This window comes from Pan troglodytes, chromosome 2, assembly GCF_028858775.2.
Source record: "Pan troglodytes isolate AG18354 chromosome 2, NHGRI_mPanTro3-v2.0_pri, whole genome shotgun sequence".
Lineage (NCBI taxonomy): Eukaryota > Metazoa > Chordata > Mammalia > Primates > Hominidae > Pan > Pan troglodytes.
The window spans coordinates 153,652,874-153,671,975 of record NC_086015.1 but is presented as its reverse complement, the minus strand read 5'-3'; the positions used below and the strand labels follow the sequence as shown (position 1 = coordinate 153,671,975).

The following is a 19,102-nucleotide window of genomic DNA, read 5'->3' as shown; positions in this document are numbered from 1 at the left end:
TGGGTCCAGACAGCTCTGTATTCATTTCCTATTGCTGTATAACAAATTGCTGTAAATGTAGAGGCTGAAAATAACACCCTTTTATTAGCCCTCAGTTTTGTATTCCAGAAGTCTGACATGGTGAGACTAGAAATCAAGATGTCTGTCAGACTGAGTTCTCATCTGGAGGCTCTGGAGAAGAATCACTTCCAAGCTCACTTAGGTTGTTGGCATAATTCATTTCCTTGACCTTGTAGGAGTGAGATCCCCATTTTCTTGCTGGTAGTCCCTCAGGGGCTGCTTTTAGCTCTTAGAGGCTGCCTGCATTCCTTGTCATGTGGCCTGCTCCATCTTCAAGCCACAATAGCTCATTAAATATTTCTAGTGCTTCAGATTTCTAGCTTTCTCTTTTTCCATCAACCAAAAATCTTTCTGCTTTTAAAAGGTTCATGTGGCTAATCTCCCTTTCTTTAAGTCAACTGTTTCATATAACATAAGCTAATCATAACAGTAAAACCCATCATATTTACAGTCCCAGGGCATTTTAGAATTCTGCCTGCTGCAGCTTCATTGGTCAATTCTATCAACTGTAGTTACAATGGCCAAAACAATTTTGAAAAAAAAGAATAAATTTGAGGATTTATACCATCTGATTTCAAAACTTGCTATATAGCTACAGAAATCAAGACACTGTTGTATCGGCATAAAGATAGGCATATAGCTTAACAGAATAGAATTGACAGAAATAGAGTTTATATTTACATTTGAAGGTTTTACATTTATAGTCAATTTTTGACAAAGGTACCAACATCGTTCAATAGAGAAAGGATAATCTTTTCAACAAATAATTCTGGATCAATTGGATATCCATAGCAAAAGGTAAATTCATACCGTTGTTTCATACTATATACAAAAATTAACTCAAGAGGGATAAGAGACTTACATGTAAAAACTAAATATATAAAATTTCTAGATGAGAACATAGGAGAAAATCTTCATGATGTTGGGGTAGGCAAAGATTTCTTCTTAGACTCAATGTGAACCATAAAAGAAAACTTTGATAAATTGGATTTTGTCACATGAAAACTTTCTGCTCAAAATGAAAAGGCAAGTCACAGACTGGGGGAAGATATCTGCAGTACTTTGATGAAAGATTGTGTATAGGATATACAAAGACATTCATCTTGGCTGTGATTGTGGTTACATGGCTGTATACTTTTTCAAAACTCAGCAAGCTTTATTTAAAATGTGCATTTTAGTGAATAAATTATACCTCAATAAAGCTGATTAAAATATATTAAAAGGATATCTTATCTTATTTTATTTATTTATTTTTTGAGATGAGTCTCGCTCTGTCGTCCAGGCTGGAGTGCAGTGGTGCAATCTTGGCTCACTGCAACCTCTGCCTCCCAGGTTCAAGCAATTCTCCTGCCTCCCAAATAGCTGGGATTACAGGTGTCCGCCACCACACGCAGCTAATTTTTGTATTTTTAGTAGAGACGAGGTTTCACCATGTTGGCCAGGCTAGTCTCAAACTCTTGACCTCAGGTGATCCGCCCACCTCGGCCTCCCAAAGTGCTGGGATTACAGGTGTGAGCCACCGCACTCAGCCTAAAAGGATATTTTAAATAATATTTACATGCTTTGATTAGTCTCCTTGGAGCACTGCAGCTTAACCATTTTTTGCTTTTTCACTCACTCAGCTTTTCCCCCTGGGGATAGGTAGTTTTTTAGCTAAGTGGAACAGAGCGACACAAGGGGTTCAAATAAAAGATATATAGCCCTGTGGCATCTTATCAGAATATCAATATATTTGGAGGCTAGACTGGTGCAGTGGCTCATGCCCGTAATCCTAGCACTTCAGGAAATAGAGGTGGGCAGACTGCTTGAGCTCAGGAGTTCAAGACCAGTGTGGGCAACATGGCAAAACCCTGTCTTTACAAAAAATACAAAAATCAGCCAGGTGTGGTGGCATGAACCTGTAATCCCAGCTACTTGGGAGGCTGAGGTGGGAGGATCGCTTGAGCTTGGGAGGCAGAGGTTGCAGTGAGCTGAGATCCTGCCACTGTACTCCAGCCTGTGTAATAAGAGTGAGACCCTGTCTCAAAAAAAAAAAAAAAGAAAAAGAAAAAAAATACATGTATTTGGAGGCTAAAAGGAATCTGGGTTTTGGAGCTAGGGAACTGAGTTTCTACTCTGATTACATATCAAAAAACCCTAGCTTTACCCTTTGTGAGCCTCAGGTCTCTGCTTGTCTACAGTGAAATGCCCTACCCATGGCTCAGCGATTTGTCTTACTCACATGATGTGAAGGTAAAGGGCTCAAGAAATGTTGGCCACTCTTATTCTAAAGAAATTCTCATGTAACTAGACAAAGATGTATAGAGAAACAATTTTGATTACAGAAAAAAACTGAGTGCCATCTAAACATCCATGAGTAGGGGACTGTTGTGATATGACTTATTATACAACACTATGCAGCTATTTAAAAGAATAAAGACAATCTCTATGTTCTGTCATGAAAAGATGTTCGTGATTACTGTAGATTTGTACAAAGCAAGTTGAAGAAAAATATGTTTAGTATAATCTCATTTATGGTAAATGAAAACACAAAATGTGTGTATCTCAATTATGTGCAGAGAAAACTTAGCAGTTTTACTCTGCAGAGTGGGATTGCAGATGAATAGAGAGGGGAGATTTTGCCTTGTTTTTTTTGAAAATTAACTTCTTTATTGAAATATTTCAATGAGCATGTGCTACTTATTTTTTTTTGAAGTTTTTTTAAATTATATTTTAAGTTCTAGGGTAGATGTGCACAACATGCAGGTTTGTTACATATGTATACATGTGCCATGCTGGTGTGCTGCACCCGTTAACTCGTCATTTACATTAGGTATATCTCCTAATGCCATCTCTCCTCCCTCCCCCGACCCCACGACAGGCCCCAGTGTGTGATGTTCCCCTGTGTCCAAGTGTTCTCATTGTTCAATTCCCACCTATGAGTGAGAACATGCGGTGTTTGGTTTTCTGTCCTTGTGATAGTTTGCTCAGAATGATGGTTTCCAGCTTCATCCACGTCCCTACAAAGGACATGAACTCATCCTTTTTTATGGCTGCATAGTATTCCATGGTGTGTATGTGAGCATGTGCTACTTATTAAGAAAATACACCTTTCATTTTTTTTTTTTTTTTTTGAGATGGAGTCTCACTCTGTCATCCAGGTGGGAGTGCAGTGGTGCCATCTCAGCTCACTGCAAACTCCGCCTCCCGGGTTCAAGCGATTCTCCTGCCTCAGCCTCCCGAGTAGCTGGGATTACAGGTGTGCACCACTAGGCCCAGCTAATTTTTGTATTTTTAGTAGAGATGGGTTTTCACTATGTTGGCCAGGCTGGTCTCAAACTCCTGACCTCAAGTGATCTGCCCACCTCAGCCTCCCAACATGCTGAGATTACTGGCATGAGCCACTGGGCCCAGCCAGAAAATATACATTACTAACAAATAAACAATCAGCACCAATCCTCTTGAACTGAGAGTGTTCTGATTGAAGTCTGTTTGGTATTTTGTGGATGGAGACTTACCTTTCTTCATTCCAAGGAGTGTATATTGTCATATATTGTTCTCTTTTGCCCATCCCAAATGGCCATCTCTTGAATCACAGAGCTGCCTAATGAAATCAAGTAGATGAATCAATGAATAGGAATAAATTGGGTACAGTTTCAACATAATTTTTTCCAGAAAAGGGGTTCTTTCTTCCTGTGACCTCTAACCTATTTAAGCACAATGGGGAGAAAAATGTGGGCTATGGCCTCCCATGGGCTGGAAACTAGTTCTACCACTAATCTGTCCTGAGATCTTGGGCAGGTCACAAGCTCTCTGGATTCTCTGAACCTGTTTCCTTATCTGTCAAATGAGCCAAATACTTGCTTTCCCAAGGCTTACTAGGGTAGTTGTGAGGTTCTAAAGAGATAAAGGAGGAAAAATACACCTGAGCCCAGGAGGTTGAGGCTGCAGTGAGCTGTGATCGTGCCACTATACTCCAGCCTGGGCGACAGAGTGAGACCCTGTCTTAAAGGGAAAGAAAAGGAGGAAAAATAGATTTTTGTCAGGAGTGCTGTAAAACTTGGTAGTGTTATTATTTGGAGAAGGTGATTAAACCTATCTAGGTGACCTTGGATTTATCACAGGTGCTATTTCCTGGGCCTAAAAATTGCCTAGTCTTTTTCCCAAGCTTTTAGTCAAAAAGCAGTGAGGAGAAAGAGCATTGCTTCAACCAGATGCCTAGAAAGGGGTGAGAAAGAAAACAAGAGCCAGCATTTACTGTATGCTTGCTGTGGGCCAGATCCAAGTTACATGATTTACATATTTTATATTGTTTGATCCTTACAACAAGGCTATGATTTGGCTATCTCAGGCTACATTTAGAGATCAGAAAGCTCAAGAATAAAGAATATGTAAGATAGGTGTGAACCCTCATTCATTCATTTAATAACAGTACAATCATGTGCTGCATAACAACATTTAGGTCAACTGTGGGCCGCCATCAGTAAAGTCACAGGGCAACGCTTTACTCACATGTTCGTGGTGATGCCCGATGTAAACAAACCTACTGTGCTGCCAGTCGTATAAAAGTCTAGCACATACAATTATGTATAGCACATAATACTTCATAATGATAATAACCATGTTACTGGTTTATATATTTACCATACTCTACTTTTTATCTTTTAGAGTGCAGTCCTACTTATTAAAAAAAAAAAAAAAAGGTAGCTGTAAGACAGCTTCAGGCAGGCCCTTTAGGAGGTATTTCAGAAGAAGGCATTGTTCTCATAGGAGATGACTGCTCCATGCATGTAATTGCCCCTAAAGACCTCTTCCAGTGGGACAAGATGTGGAGGTAGAGGGCAGTGATGTTGATGATCCTGATCCTGTGTAGGCCTAGGCTAATATGTGGGTTTGTGTCTTAATTTTCAACAAAAAAGTTTAAAAAGTTAAAAAATTTTAAAATAGAAAAAAGCTTATATAATAATATAAAGGAAGTATTTTTGTACACTTATAGAATGTGTTTGCATTTTAAGCTAAGTGTTATTACAAAGGAGTAAAAAAGTTAAAAAAATTTCAAGTTTATAAAACTAAAAAGTTACAGTGGCTGGGCATGGTGGCTCACACCTGTATTTCCAGCACTTTGGGAGGCCTAAGGGAGAATCTCTTGAGGCCAGGAGTTCGAGACCAGCCTGGATAACAAAGGGAAACTCCCATCTCTATAAAAAATTAGCCAGGCACAGTGGCATGTGCCTGTAGTCCCAGCTACTTGGGAGGCTGAGGTGAGAGACTGCTTGAATCCAAGAAGTGAAGGCTGCAGTGAGCCATGATCATACCACTATGCTCCAGGCTGAGTGACAGAGCAAGACCCTGTCTCAAAAAAAAAAAAAAGGCCGGGCACAGTGGCTCATGCCTGTAATCCCAGCACTTTGGGAGGCTGAGGCGGGTGGATCACGAGGTCAGGAGATTGAGAACATCTTGGCTAACACGGTGAGACCCCGTCTCTACTAAAAATACAAAAAAAAATTAGCCGGGTGTGGTGGTGGCTGCCTGTAGTCCCAGCTACTCGGGAGGCTGAGGCAGGAGAATGTCGTGAACCTGGGAGGAAGAGATTGCAGTGAGCTGAGATCATGCCACTGCACTCCAGCCTGGGAGACAGAGCAAGACTCTGTCTCAAAAAAAAAAAATTACAATAAGTTAAGGTTGATTTACTATTAAAGGAAAATGTTTTAAAAATAAATTTAGTGTAGCCTAAGTGTACAGTGTTTATAATGTCCACAGTAGTGCACAGTAATGCCCCCAGGCCTTCGTATTCACTCACCACTCACTCACTGACTCACCCAGAACAAATTCCAGTCCTGCAAGCTCCATTCATGGTAAGTGCCCTATACAGGTGTACCATTTTAAATCTTTTATACTGTATCCTTACTGTACCTTTTCTATGTTTAGGTACACAAATACTTACCATGTGTCACAGTATAGTATCAGTACAGTGACATGCTGTAGTTTTATAGCCTAGCAGCAATAGCTATACAATATAACCCAGGTGTGTAGTAGGCTAGATCATCCAGGTTTGTATAAGTACACTCTATAATGTTTGCACAATGACAAAATCCTAACGACACATTTCTCAGAATGTATTCCTGTTAAGCAATACATCACCGTACTAGTTACCAGGAATACAATTGTGAATAAATAAGTAGAAGTCTCTACTCTCGCAGAACTTACCCTCAAACGGGGCTCAGTTTGAAGTTTCTCAGCTGTCAAAGGGCAATGAGGGGATTCTCATTCCATTTTATACCACTCAGTTTCTGTCTCTAAGTACTGGCACCTTCTCACCCCAAGTTTCCTAGGCTCTTCACTTTAAACCCCCTATGTAGGGCCCAGAGCCTCTTCTCCTCCTCCCGCTGGACCTCCCCTCCTGGGGCTGACATTCTCCTCCTCCTCGTAGAACTCCCTTCTGGGGGATGACATTCTTGAGTATCCTGGGGTAGAAGATTGTTGTAACCTTTTTTCCCTCCCAGAGTGTGATTATCTGAGCAGAGGAAGCCTCCAGGAAAGCTGCATTACCAGATGAGTCAGCTGTCATCACAGCCATTACCTAATGCTGAACTGGGATGGGTTCAGGAAGCTGAAGTCAGTGAATATAAAACTAAGACTCACAGGTTTGGAACTCAAGGTTGCTGGAAGCAAGAGGCTGGCGGTGTTTCCACAGCTATTGCCAAGTCTCTGCTTGTTCACTCTCTCCAGAGAACAGAACAGGGAGGTCTTCAAAAGTTCCATTTTAAAAGAAGCTGGTGTTTCTGAGAAGGGACTCTCCCTTTACAGTTTTTCTCAGTGAATGCTTTAGCACGAATAGACTACTCGGGGCAGGATGGAATAGGGGGAGGGGAAAAGAACAGGAGACAACGCTGGCTGGAGAATGGTAGGTAAGAGGAGTCATTAATAGGAGAGTCCCACAGACCTAGGTTCTCGTGCTGACTACCTAGGTTCTTAAGCTAATGTCCCAACACTGAAACCTCTTAGTGGGTTCCTTATGGGAAAGACCATTAAGATGATAACAAAATTGGTCTGCGTGAAGAATCAAGACACAGATACCAAAGGAAATAGAACACATCGGCACCAGAGTTGCTGATCTGTATTGCCTTGCTTAGAAGTATTGTTGCATGTTGGCCGGGCGCGGTGGCTCACGCAGGTAATCCTAGCACTTTGGGAGGCCAAGGTGGGTGGATCACCTGAGGTTAGGAGTTTGAGACCAGCCTGACCAACATGGTGAAACTCTGTCTCTACAAAAATACAAAAAATTAGCCTGGCATGGTGGCGCATGCCTGTAATCCCAGCTACCAGGGAGGCTGAGACAGGAGAATGGCTTGAACCCGGGAGGTGGAGGTTGCTGTGAGCGGAGATCGCGCCATTGCACTCTAGCCTGGGCGACAAGAGCAAAACTCCATCTCAAATAAAATAAAATAAAAAGTATTGTTGCATGTGCTAAATGTTACCTACCCCATGCAGCCTTTCTTAGTAAACTTCCTGGTTCATGGTCAGATTGTAAGGATAGTATGTCTAGTCTCTGTGTGGCAGAAAGTAAACCCAGAAAAATCCACTGCTCATTTCTGTAACTCTTCACTCTCTGAATCCGTGGGCTAACAGACCTGCTTTTCTTACCTGCAGTTGCTTCTTCTGAACTAGCCCCTTCTCTGCCCAGACATGGGCTTCCCACCCCTATTCCCTCAAGGTACTCTTCACTTAGAAGTTACTTCCAGACTCAGCAGTAAACAGACAAATCTTCAGGTCGCCATTTCCTGTTATCAACTTTTTGGGGGCTTTTTCCTGGCTTCTCTCTACTAACACCTGAGTCATAGCATCCTAAATCAACTCACTGCATTCTCTTTTCCTTCTTCCCAGAATAAAATATCAGAGTAAGTCTTCCCTAATCATGCCTTATTTATTTTTATTCCTTTGTAGGTACTCAACTCATTATTTTGAAAACTGGGAAATAAAAGGAAAGAACTAAGTCTCTCCCTTTCTTATACAAACTGTACCACAGGGTAGCTGAATAGTTGGTAAGGGCAAGTCTCTCTTCAGAGAAGTATTTAGCTAATGAGTGAGAAGGGATAATAGAATTAATAGGCTAATGGGTCTAGGTAATGATTATCAATGCTTCCAACATCACAAAATAGAGACAGACATTATATGATGGAAGTATATACCACCACTTATGAATTAATCTTGACAAAATATAAATCTGATTAAACTTCTAGAACTAATTTAGGAAATACAGGGACAGAGGATTCTATAAGAATGCAATTAGGAAAACTCAGACTTCAGAAAAAACTATGGGGCAAATAACTGAGATTCTTGAAGAATTTCAAGATGAAAAGAGAGGTATGGGGAGCCCACATATTAAAAGAGACTTTAGAGGAATGCCAACCAATTGCAGTGTATGGACCTTATTTTGATCCACATTCAAACAAATACACCATAAGAAATTTATGATAATCAGGGAAATGTGGACATTGAGTAGATTTTTAGTAATTTAAGGAATTGTTCATTTTGAGGTGGGGTGATGGTATTTTAGTTATAATTTTTCTTTAAAAAATCTTTGTCCTTTAGAGGTATACGCTGAAATATATATGGATAAAGTCTATGATATCTTGGATTTCCTTCAAAATAATCCAGAGGATCATGGATTCTTTCTAAGTATTGGCATTCTGTCACCCCAAGTTTCCTAGGCTCTTCACTTTAAGCCCCATATGTAGGTCCCAGAGCCCTTTCTCCTCCTCCCCCTAGAATTCCCTCCTGGGGTTCACATTTTCCTCCTCCTCTTGGAACTCCCTTCTGGGAGGTGACATTCTTGAGTATCCTGGGGAGGGGAAATGAGTGGGAGTATAAATAATGCAAGATTGGCCATGAGTAGATAATTGTTTAAGCTAGGTGATAAGTACATGGGAGTTCATTATACAGTTCACTGTTGTATATGGTTGAAAAATCCACAACAAAATGATAAACAAAATTGTAAGGTAACCACTGGAAGAATGTATCTGGAATGTATAACTTCCCAACCAAAAGAGGGATCAAAAATGAATAAGAAACAACTGAATGAAAGCCAAGAAAAGGGAAAAAGGGTGTGTGTGTGGCGAGGCAGTGGCCGGTGCGGGGGTGGGGTGTCTAGAAAGCATTTTAAGGAGAAAACATGAAATAAGATGGCAGAAATACATCCAAATATGCCACTGATGAAATAGACATGGATCAAATTTTTCTATCAAAAGACAGATTGGGTTAAGAAATTAAAAATTCAAGCCAGAAACAGTGGTGGATACCTGTAGTCCCAGCTACTTGGGAGACTGAGGTGGGAGGATTGTTTGAGCCTAGGAGTTCAAAGCCAGCCTGGGCAACATAGCAAGACTTCATCTCTATAAAAGAAAAAAATTGGGAACACTTATTCTATTTTATGGAATGAAGTGTTGCCTGGTTCAGAAAAGAAAATTCAACTATATACTTTTTATAAGGGAAACTCTTTATAAAAAAAAAAGTGAAGTTAGAAAATGAAGAGATAGAAAACTACTAGAGTAATGAAATGATCATAAAGAGAAATTAGGAGTAAAGCAGTTCAATAAGATATGGGATAGAATTAGCAACAAAGTGATCATCAATGACCTTGACAAGAACAGTTTCAGTGGCACAATGGGAGCTAAAGCCAGACGGCGTTTGTGATAAGCTGTACGTGGAAGAGGAAAAAGTGGAAAGGAAGAGGAAGGAGCTGAAAAAGCAAGTGGAGGGAACATATTTTCAGTTAGGGGAGGTGGGCTACTCATTTGTTGGCCAGTTATTTATTGAGCCTGTATAAATACTGATGTGAAAAAGCCATGGGAGAAGGCGAAGTAGAAGAAACAGGTAGTGGGGGAAGATATTCCTGGGGAGGAAAGATGCTGAACATGATGAGACCCCAGGTACCAGGGGAAACATTAGCAGCAGACAAGAAGAAAACACATTATTTTATTTTATTTCTAATTTATTAATTTGTCATTACACAAACAATACATAAATGCATATTCAAAAACATCAAACATTACAGTTAAAGCTAATGCACGCTACCAAACTACTGTTGACAGTTTGGTTAGTATCCTTCCAGACCTTCTCTCTATATAATACACAAATATGTACTTGTAGAAGTACACTATACAGTATTTGTGTGTGTGTGTGTGTGTGTGTGTGTGTGTGTGTGTGTGTGTGTGTGTGATGTGATTTAACATCAATAGTATCATATGTATTACAGGTATTGTCTTTCAATTTTTCCCCCAAACTTTTAACATTGTCTTCTGGAGATCCTTCCATGCCAGACATGTAGGACTCTCTCTTTTTCATTGATACTTAATACTTCATCATGTGTACCATAGTCCATCCTCTTGATGAGTATTTTGGTTTTTCCAATTTCATAGTATTACAGTAGCTCCCCCATCATGGAGGATATTTTCCAAGACCCTCACTGAATGCCTGAAACCATGAATAATACCAAACCCTCTATGTACTATGTTTTTTTATGATCTGATAATAGAAACGACTAATGGGCATTATAATGGGTATATAATGAGTGTATACATTGTGGATACACTGGACAAAGGGATGATTCCTGTCCCAGGCAGGATGGAGAGGGATAGTGAGAGATTTTTATTATACTATGCAGAAAGGTTTGAAGTTTAAAACTTATGTTCGTTTCTGGAATTTTCCATTTAATATTTTTGTATTGTGGTTGACCTTGGATGACTGAAACCTCAAAAAGTGAAAATGCAGATAAGGGGGTCTACTGTACAAGCAAAGGTGCAATTGACATCATTGTACAGGCTATCTTGTGAACACATGTATGTTTCTTTAGGACATTAAAAGTTGGAATTGTTAGGTCACAGGTATGTGACTTTTAAAATTTAATGGGTGATACACAATTGTCTTTAAAAGAGGCTGTGCCAATTTGTTTGCTCACTAGCAATGTATTCCTGTTTTTCCACACCCTTTCCAGCTTTTGATTTGTATGCACGCTAAATATTAGTTGGATCTGAGATGGTTTCTTGTGTTTTAATGTGCACTTCCCTTATTTTGCTGAGATTGAGCATCTCTTTATAACCTATTTGTAAAGTTCTTTGCTTATGTGCATTTTCAAATGGACAGGGTATATAGCTTCATAGCTTCCAATTTCTAAAAGGGAGTAACCAAAAAGTAGAAGACTAACTGCTAGTCTAGCTAGAATTAACTTTTGTGAAAGATCTAACTTTATATTTCTTCTAAATTGTTATGCTATCCCATACTATTTGTTGAATAATCCATTTTTTCCTTACTAATTTGAAATGTCACTTTTATTACTTACTCAACATATTATTTGTGTTTCTGGATTCTCAGCTGTATTAGAGATTTATTTTTGGTATCAGTCACCTGAGTTATTCTTAACTTGGTTCATTAAATGGTAGCTGATTTTGTCAGCCAAGATAATAAGTGTCACTTGTTGCTTATGAGACAATAGACAATATAATTCATGACACATGAATCCTATTCTAGTTAACTTTGATTTAAATCAATTTCATTATCTACAACTTAGAGTATTAAAAATGTGTAAACTTTTCTCAGATTAGTTCCTCTTTTTTAGGGAATACTTCATAGGCTCGATGTCGAGGTGGAAGGCTTTTCCCCTCCTTCTAAAAGTATTATTTGATGTTAAAGCTTTCTGGTGATTTAAAGTTGTTTCCTGGCAATATCAAAGGATTTTTACATGGGATGGCAATATTACTGTTGATTTATAAAAACCTTTCATTTAACAAATGATATAAGGTTCACAAACTATAACATATACTCTGAATAAACAATATGGCACTTTAACTTTTACACTTACACTGGACTGAGCTCATTGGAGCACACAAATCATGTCCCATTCATCTTTCTATCCCCAAACATCCAGTACAGGTTGCAGCACCTAAATTGAAATAGAATTAAATTGCATGTCAACATTTTTTTAATAAAATAAAAAAAAGAAACCTAAATTTCTTGAAAACGTCACTTTTAGGGTTTTACAAAGTCATACATGTTTCTTTTTATTAGCCACTGACCTGTTATTATTTCCATCTCAAGTGTGGGGAAAATGTTCCCTTGCTGTCTCTGATCTTCCTCAGGTATGACCTATCTATAGATACATTGCATGCCTGTGAAATGACAGCAAGAACTGTGATCCGGATAACATTTGGATTGCAGCAGGCAAGAGTATTTTACAGTTGTTATATGGAAATATTGTAGGCATGCAAAAGAATGAAGAGATGAACTTAACTTTTTTATGGAAAAGTTGAACTGTGGCATTTGCCTTGTTTTAAAATTCAGTTGTTTTTATGATCTAAGTTAGCACGCCTTTCCCTTCCCTCCAAGGGCATAAATATGGCTTCTGTGGACAATGTTGTAGTCTGTAAACTTAAATACTATGGACCCATGACAGTAGACAATGGGAAAATTCCCCAAACTGCCTAGTCTATCAGTTTCCCTGCTGAGAATGAAAAATAAAGCTAACTCACTCACCATCCAGGTATGCTGAACAAATTCAACAACTAAATGGACTGCGCCAGTGCAGAATACCAGCGTCTTACTTTGCCATCACCAATCTGAAAATCTGTCTTATTTTTCTTATTTGATGATTCCATGGCGGGGTTCGGGGGGGTGGTGGGCAAGCAAGAATGTCTGTGAACTTTAACTTGCTTCAGAGTGCCTCACTTAGCATTTTCATCTATGAACACAGCATGTCATACCAATTGTACTCCACAAAAGATATAGTTACAGTAGCACTTGTATAAAGTAATCCTTGCAACCTATGAAGGAAAGCCATACATTTAAAGGGATCTTGCTGTAGAAATTCTGTGAACTGGTACAGAAATACAGGACAAAGATGTATCCTGAAATACTGAAAAGGAGTAAATGGGGTGCAAGTATACATCACTAAATAATAAACTATTACTATTGCTAGAAAATAGAAATATGGATTATTAAGAGGCTTGAAGCAGAAGGAGGTGGGAGAAAAGGTCTGGTTTTGGATAGGCAGGAGACTTAGAAAAAAGAAGCCTGCAGGACTGACCTATGTCAAAGAATAAAAGGCTAAAGCCTAGCAAAACCTATTCTGCCTTGGGCTGTCAGTACCTACAGTGGGGGCCAGAACCTGTATTATCCTTTCCAGGGAGCAAGGAATAGATTTTAGGGAAAGGCTTTGGAATCAACATCCTAATCCTAGTCACCATAAAAGGATTCCATTTAGTTTACCTTTAGGGTAGAATTGAGAGACAGGCATAGTGACAGCAAAGCTTCCATTCCCCAACCCTTTTGTTAAATTCTTGAAATCCCTTTAAGGAAACAAAGACTTTCATTTCACAGATTTATAACTGTTGGAAGGAAAAGACCGAGTCAAATTTTCAAGTATGAGTTGGGACTCTTTAATCTTTTTTTGGAGGGACAAGAAAATAGGCAGCTGGGTGTGGTGGCTCACGCCTGTAATCCCAACACTTTGGGAGGCCCAGGCGGGCGGGGGAGATGACTTGAGGTCAGGAGTTCAAGACCAACCTGGCCAACATGGTGAAACCCTGTCTCTACTAAAAATACAAAAATTAGCCTGGCATGGTGGCACACGCCTGTAATCCCAGCTACTCAGGAGGCTGAGGCAGGAGAATCGCTTGAACCTGGGAGGCGGAGGTTGCAGTGAGCCGAGATCTTGCCACTGCACTCCAGCCTGAGCACAGCAAGACTCTGTCTCAAAAAAAAAGAAAAAAGAAAAAAGAAAATAGGCACCTGATACCTGACACTGGGAATGGGATGTTCATTGTGGAGAGGAAAATGGTACAGAAAGACCCAAGACAAACTTCCTTCATGACCTTCACAAAATTGCCTATGTAATTTTGCCCTTTCATTTATTTTCCGGATTGTCATCCCTCCTAAATTATTTCTCAGCTTCCAGTTTCAGCTACTCTAACCTACCTCCCATCTGCCACTGGAATTGTGCACATCCAGCATAATTTGAGCATAGTATCCCATTGCTTAAAACCATTCAATAAATCATTCTTGCTTTCTGAATAGATGCCAAAATACTAGGTCAGTGGGGAAGTCACTGCCTGCCTGTCTCCAATGCAATTCTGTGGCTGCCCTAGGAGCCTTGTTTATACTTTTAAGCCATTGAGTTCTCTTTTCTTGTGCTTGGAACACCCTTCCCTCTGGCTCTTATGACCTTCAAGACTCTGGTGTCATGTTTTTGAGGAAACCTACCCTGACAAAACCATCCCTGACTGTACATAGTAACAAGTATTCCTCACTGCATTATCAGTTGGCTTATTATGTCCTCAAATTGTCAATTTTGAGGGCTGGGTTTTGTCCTTTTCATAGGATTATTAAAGAAAATTGAGCCATGTCACAAAGTGCTTGCCACTGAGCCATAAAGCTTCTTTTAAAAATGTGACTTCAAATCTTAAAAATTGTTTCCAGACAATTAGCTATTTCTGGTTCTGCAAAGATAAATTTTCAAGAACAGAGATATTCTGGTTCTATTAAGACTTTTTTTTTTAAAAAAAAGGTCCATGAATTACTGGAGTTTGCAACTTGGAGAAATATAATCATTCACCTGTGAAAATTCTTGTGACTAATGGCAGCTGTGATCCCCAGTCACTGGAGGCTTGATTATAAAACGTTATCTCAATACTTCTAATTAGCATAGGATATTATAAATAGAATTGGAAAAATTCAGCTATTTTGGACAATCAGGAGTTAAGGAAACTGTATATTTAATGCCTCCTAACCCCTACTATTTGTTTTTGGTGTGGCAAACTGTGAGATCACATCGGAACAAACTAAATTTTATTTGGGGAAAGTTAGGTTTGAATTGTAGACAATTACCATATCAGAAAAATTTCTACTTATGATTTACCGGCTAAATTAAAACAGAAAAGCTGATGTGGGACCTTGCTCTATGGGCATTACACTGACAGAATTAGATAGATGGCATTCCTGTAAGACTGTGCCTCCAAATTGGGATCTCAATCAGTTAATATTTACAACTATTTGGAGCAGGAGACTAAATCTCCCAAGCTGAATTGGAAGTTACTTAAGATCCTAAACAATCAGCTGGGGGAAGGGTTGACAGTAGGGATAGTTTGGATTTTGAGGGAAGGAGGGGATGATGGGAAAGCAGAGGGCAGACACCACAATAATTCTGCATTTTTGAACAATGGACCATGAGTTGAGTATCTTCTCCTGTCGTTACACTGGAAAGCTTATTATTTAAGGCTCTTGATACATACTGCCAAATTACTTTCTAAAAGTACACAGGAAAGCCTGTCTTTCTATGTTAAGTCCTGCTACTTAGGACACTTATTACAATTCGCTAAAAACATTAATTTGCATTTCTTAGGTTACTAGAGGTTGAACCTTTAGAAACTGCCATTTATCTCTTCTGTGAACTACCCATGTTTTCTCTCCTTTTCTGTTTTTCTTAATATAAAAGTAGTAATAACTGCTGTTACCATTTTAAACCTTATTATTCATTTCCTTGGAGACTATTACTTTGTTTATAAAGTGTTTTTCCAGCCCCAGAATCAAAATGGAATCTATTTTCACAAAAATCCCAACTCTTTCTAAGACTAGTTTTTCTCCACCTGTATTAAATATCACATGTCACAGTTAGCACTGGAGGGGCACAGCCAGCAAACCTTTTCGGTTAACAGTCCAACAGTGAAGTTTCACATTCCATTAAGTATCTCACCTGTAGCAGCTCTACTTGGAATCTTACTACACATCCTTAGGGTTGCTTACTCAAGCCTATGTACTTAGTTCCTTGATTTATAATGTTATTCATTAACATTTTGTTCAATGTCTTGCAGCACAACTAGAATAGAAAATATTTGGCAATCTCATGTACATCCCAATTTTATGCCTTGTTTGTGGCTAATCTGATTAAATTTTTACTTCAAATAAGTCTTTTAACACGGAGAACTAACTACTGGTTCTCATTAACTCTGATTGATTAGCTAGCTGGCTACAGATGCAGTGCATGTTAATTTCTACAGGCACCTTTCTGAATTCAAGTAAAAGTTTTGGTAGACAAGGATTTCCTACTTAAGTATCACTAACATAATATGAATATTGAGTACAAATATTGCTCACTATTTTTGCATTCTTTAAATTGTTTTACTTTGAAAATTTAAGAACTATCAGTAAGTCATTATTAACAGGTCTTTAAGGAGTATTTTGAACTGTGAAAATACAAATCTAGTCAAATTTTGAACACATATAGAGCCAAATATTTCAACAAAACTGCAGTTTAATTTCAGAAAATGTGTTAAAATATATATTTATACATCAATTTCTGACATACACTTAATGTGTTAGTATACACAAAATGATGCTTTCTTTTGAAACTGTATTTATGAAATGTACATTTTAATTTAAATACTCAGTATACACTGCACTTAATCTGCATGTTGCATTTATTAAATACATTAAAATCTGCAATGTAACAAAACATTTTCTGCATACGAAATTCAAAACACCATTTTAAATGAACAAAAGATGGCTCACTTTTTTTTTTTTTTTTTACAACTAGTGTATTGTACACTAGCTCAGCTCCACCAAACTACCTGTTCGTTCTCTTTTATTTGACATTGTTCACAGACTAGTACATATTACAATAAGAGTGCTGGATAAAAACATGAGGTACGAAAGTGGTTCAAAGATTATAGGTCATGCAGATCATGCTAGACAGTAAAGAAAATTGTGACTGAGAAAACACTAAATAAAAATACATAAAGAATGTGCATTATTAAAAAAAAAAAAAGACAAAAAAAAAAAAAACAACAAAAAAAAACCCAAACTCCATTACACAGCTTTGCTTCTTTGGTTACAAAGTAGGTTGAACAATTTCACAGCTTTTTATTCCCACCCGAAAAAAAAGTCATACGAAATGTTGAAGAGCAGAGGAATCGTGGCAATTTCTCTTAGAAAGTAGAAACAAATGAACAAAGTTTTCTTCATCAAAATAGCCCAATTATTTATTATATCACAATAACTGGTGACTACCTGTACAGTTGCACTATGTTCTTCATACTTACACTATACAAAATTTACATTCAAGCTGGGTCTTTACTACTGAAAATAAATACCATAAGTAAATTGCCATTAGTGTTAGAAATATGCCAGGATTCTTTTGTTCAATTATTGCCTAAACGTTTTATCTATTAAATGCAATCCTGTCTTTCACTTCCTTTACTGATACTTATAATTATTCAAAAAAATTAAAAAAGTTCTGTGACATTGTTCATGTACATTATGAAAATAGCAGCCCTGTAATAAATAAAACACAAATAAATGAAAACTTATGTAGGCAAATGTTACTGAATCAGAAAGAAAAGTGGCTCTTTAGATGAACTGTTATTTATAATGTGATAGGAAGGCTCAGGGTAAATCCATGGGTAATAGGAAACATGGGAGAGCCACCAAAACTCTTAAAGACCCCACTCATGCGCACCAGGTAAAATGCAGACTTTGCTCGCTTTAATAAACCCCATCTATTATTCTCCTTGTGTACTGATGACATAGAACTGGACATCAACAGCGCTGCATGACATCTCAGAGAGAGGAAAAGCTTTTGTAGAGTGATTGTCTAATACTGAAAAGGCCAAACACACAACCAAAGCATGGCTACTTGCTTTCGTATAAAGTGGAAAGAACACCAGTGGCACACAAGGATAGATTGCTTTCAGTTTTTTTCTTAATGAGGCTTAAGAAAGCTTTATGCTGAGGAGACATTCGGCTGCTGTGGAGGTTGCGTTGGCTGCGGAGGCTGTGCTATCACTGCTTGCTGTTGAGAAGTGCTACCAGGATTGGCCTGTTGGGTTGGGAGTTGGGATAATTGATCATTGCTTGAAAGAGATTTTAACAGTGCATTTTCTCGTTCAAGTAAAGAGTTTCTTTCAACTAATTCTTTTATTTGTTCCTTTAAAACTTCCACTTCTTCTCTTACTGCATACATCAAATGGCTTTTCACCAGATCCTGTGAAAAACAAAATTAGGAATGTCAAAAGAGTGAAAAGATAAAGGTGGTGCTATCTGGTTCTGGCCTACTTGGTGCTAAGTTTTTATACTAGTTTTCCTGCTCTTGCTTTTAATGTTTCTGCTTTATCTTGACCGAGCCTATGGAAGATGGGTTGGAAAAAATCCAGTTCCCAACCAGAGCAGTAAGCCCAGAATTTTCTTTTCAAAGTTTGGGACGATTTCCAAAAAATACTAGCTTCTTAAATTGTCAACTAAGCTTAGAATTAAAAAAAAAAAAAAAAAGTTTAAAATCACATGCTTAAAATGGTAGATCAAGAGAACAAAGGAAAAATATTCCAACGGAAAGCTGTTTGATGTTAAACTAGTCATAGTACTGCTTTAAAGTGATCTGTAATTTTGGACTTTAAAATTTTAGTATTTTTAAAAAAATAGTTTGAGACTAACAGTCCTGTAAGGTCTCACACCTGTAATCCCAGCACTTTGGGAGGCTGAGGCGTGTAGATCACCTGAGGTCAGGAGTTTGAGACCACCTTGGCCAACATGGTGAAACCCCGTCTCTACTAAGAATACAAAAATTAGCCAGATGTGGTGGTGTGTGCCTGTGCTCCCAACTACTCAGGAGACTGAGGCAGGAGAATCACTTGAACCTGGGAGGTGGAGGTTGCAGTGACCCAAAATCATGCCACTGTACTTCAGCCTGGGTGACAGAGCGAGACTATCTCAAAACAAACAAAAATACCAACTTTTTTTGTAGAGACGGGGTCTTGCTATGTTGCCCAAGTTGGTCTCAAACTCCTGGCCTCAAGTGATCCTCCCACCTCAGCTCAGGTGCTGGGATTACAGACACAATCCACTGTGCCTGGCCTACTTATAGCTTACTTACAGTCTACTTCAATCAGACCTCCAGCTGTTTTTGCTTTAATACTCTTTTTCGCTCTAAAGTATTTTCAATGCTGAAATATCTGGGGAACATATTGTCTTTAAATATGTATGCCCCCTCACCAATGGCCCTTATCAATGATAATGCACGAAA

At 38.6% G+C, this 19,102-nt stretch overlaps 1 protein-coding gene across 4 annotated transcripts in view; it reads right to left on the bottom strand.

The window, feature by feature from the left end:
* Positions 1-16,321: 16,321 nt before the first annotated feature.
* TSC22D2 (TSC22 domain family member 2) overlaps positions 16,322-19,102 on the bottom strand; it is a 51,876-nt gene continuing 49,095 nt past the window's right edge. For all 4 annotated transcript variants that reach the window (XR_001713728.4, XR_001713727.4, XM_016942154.4 and 1 more), the window contains one exon: positions 16,322-18,067. Coding sequence is in view for 2 of the 4 variants with exons in the window: in XM_016942154.4 (XP_016797643.1) it covers positions 17,807-18,067 (261 nt within the window). In the remaining 2 variants the exon portion in view is untranslated. The remainder of the gene's footprint in view (positions 18,068-19,102) is intronic.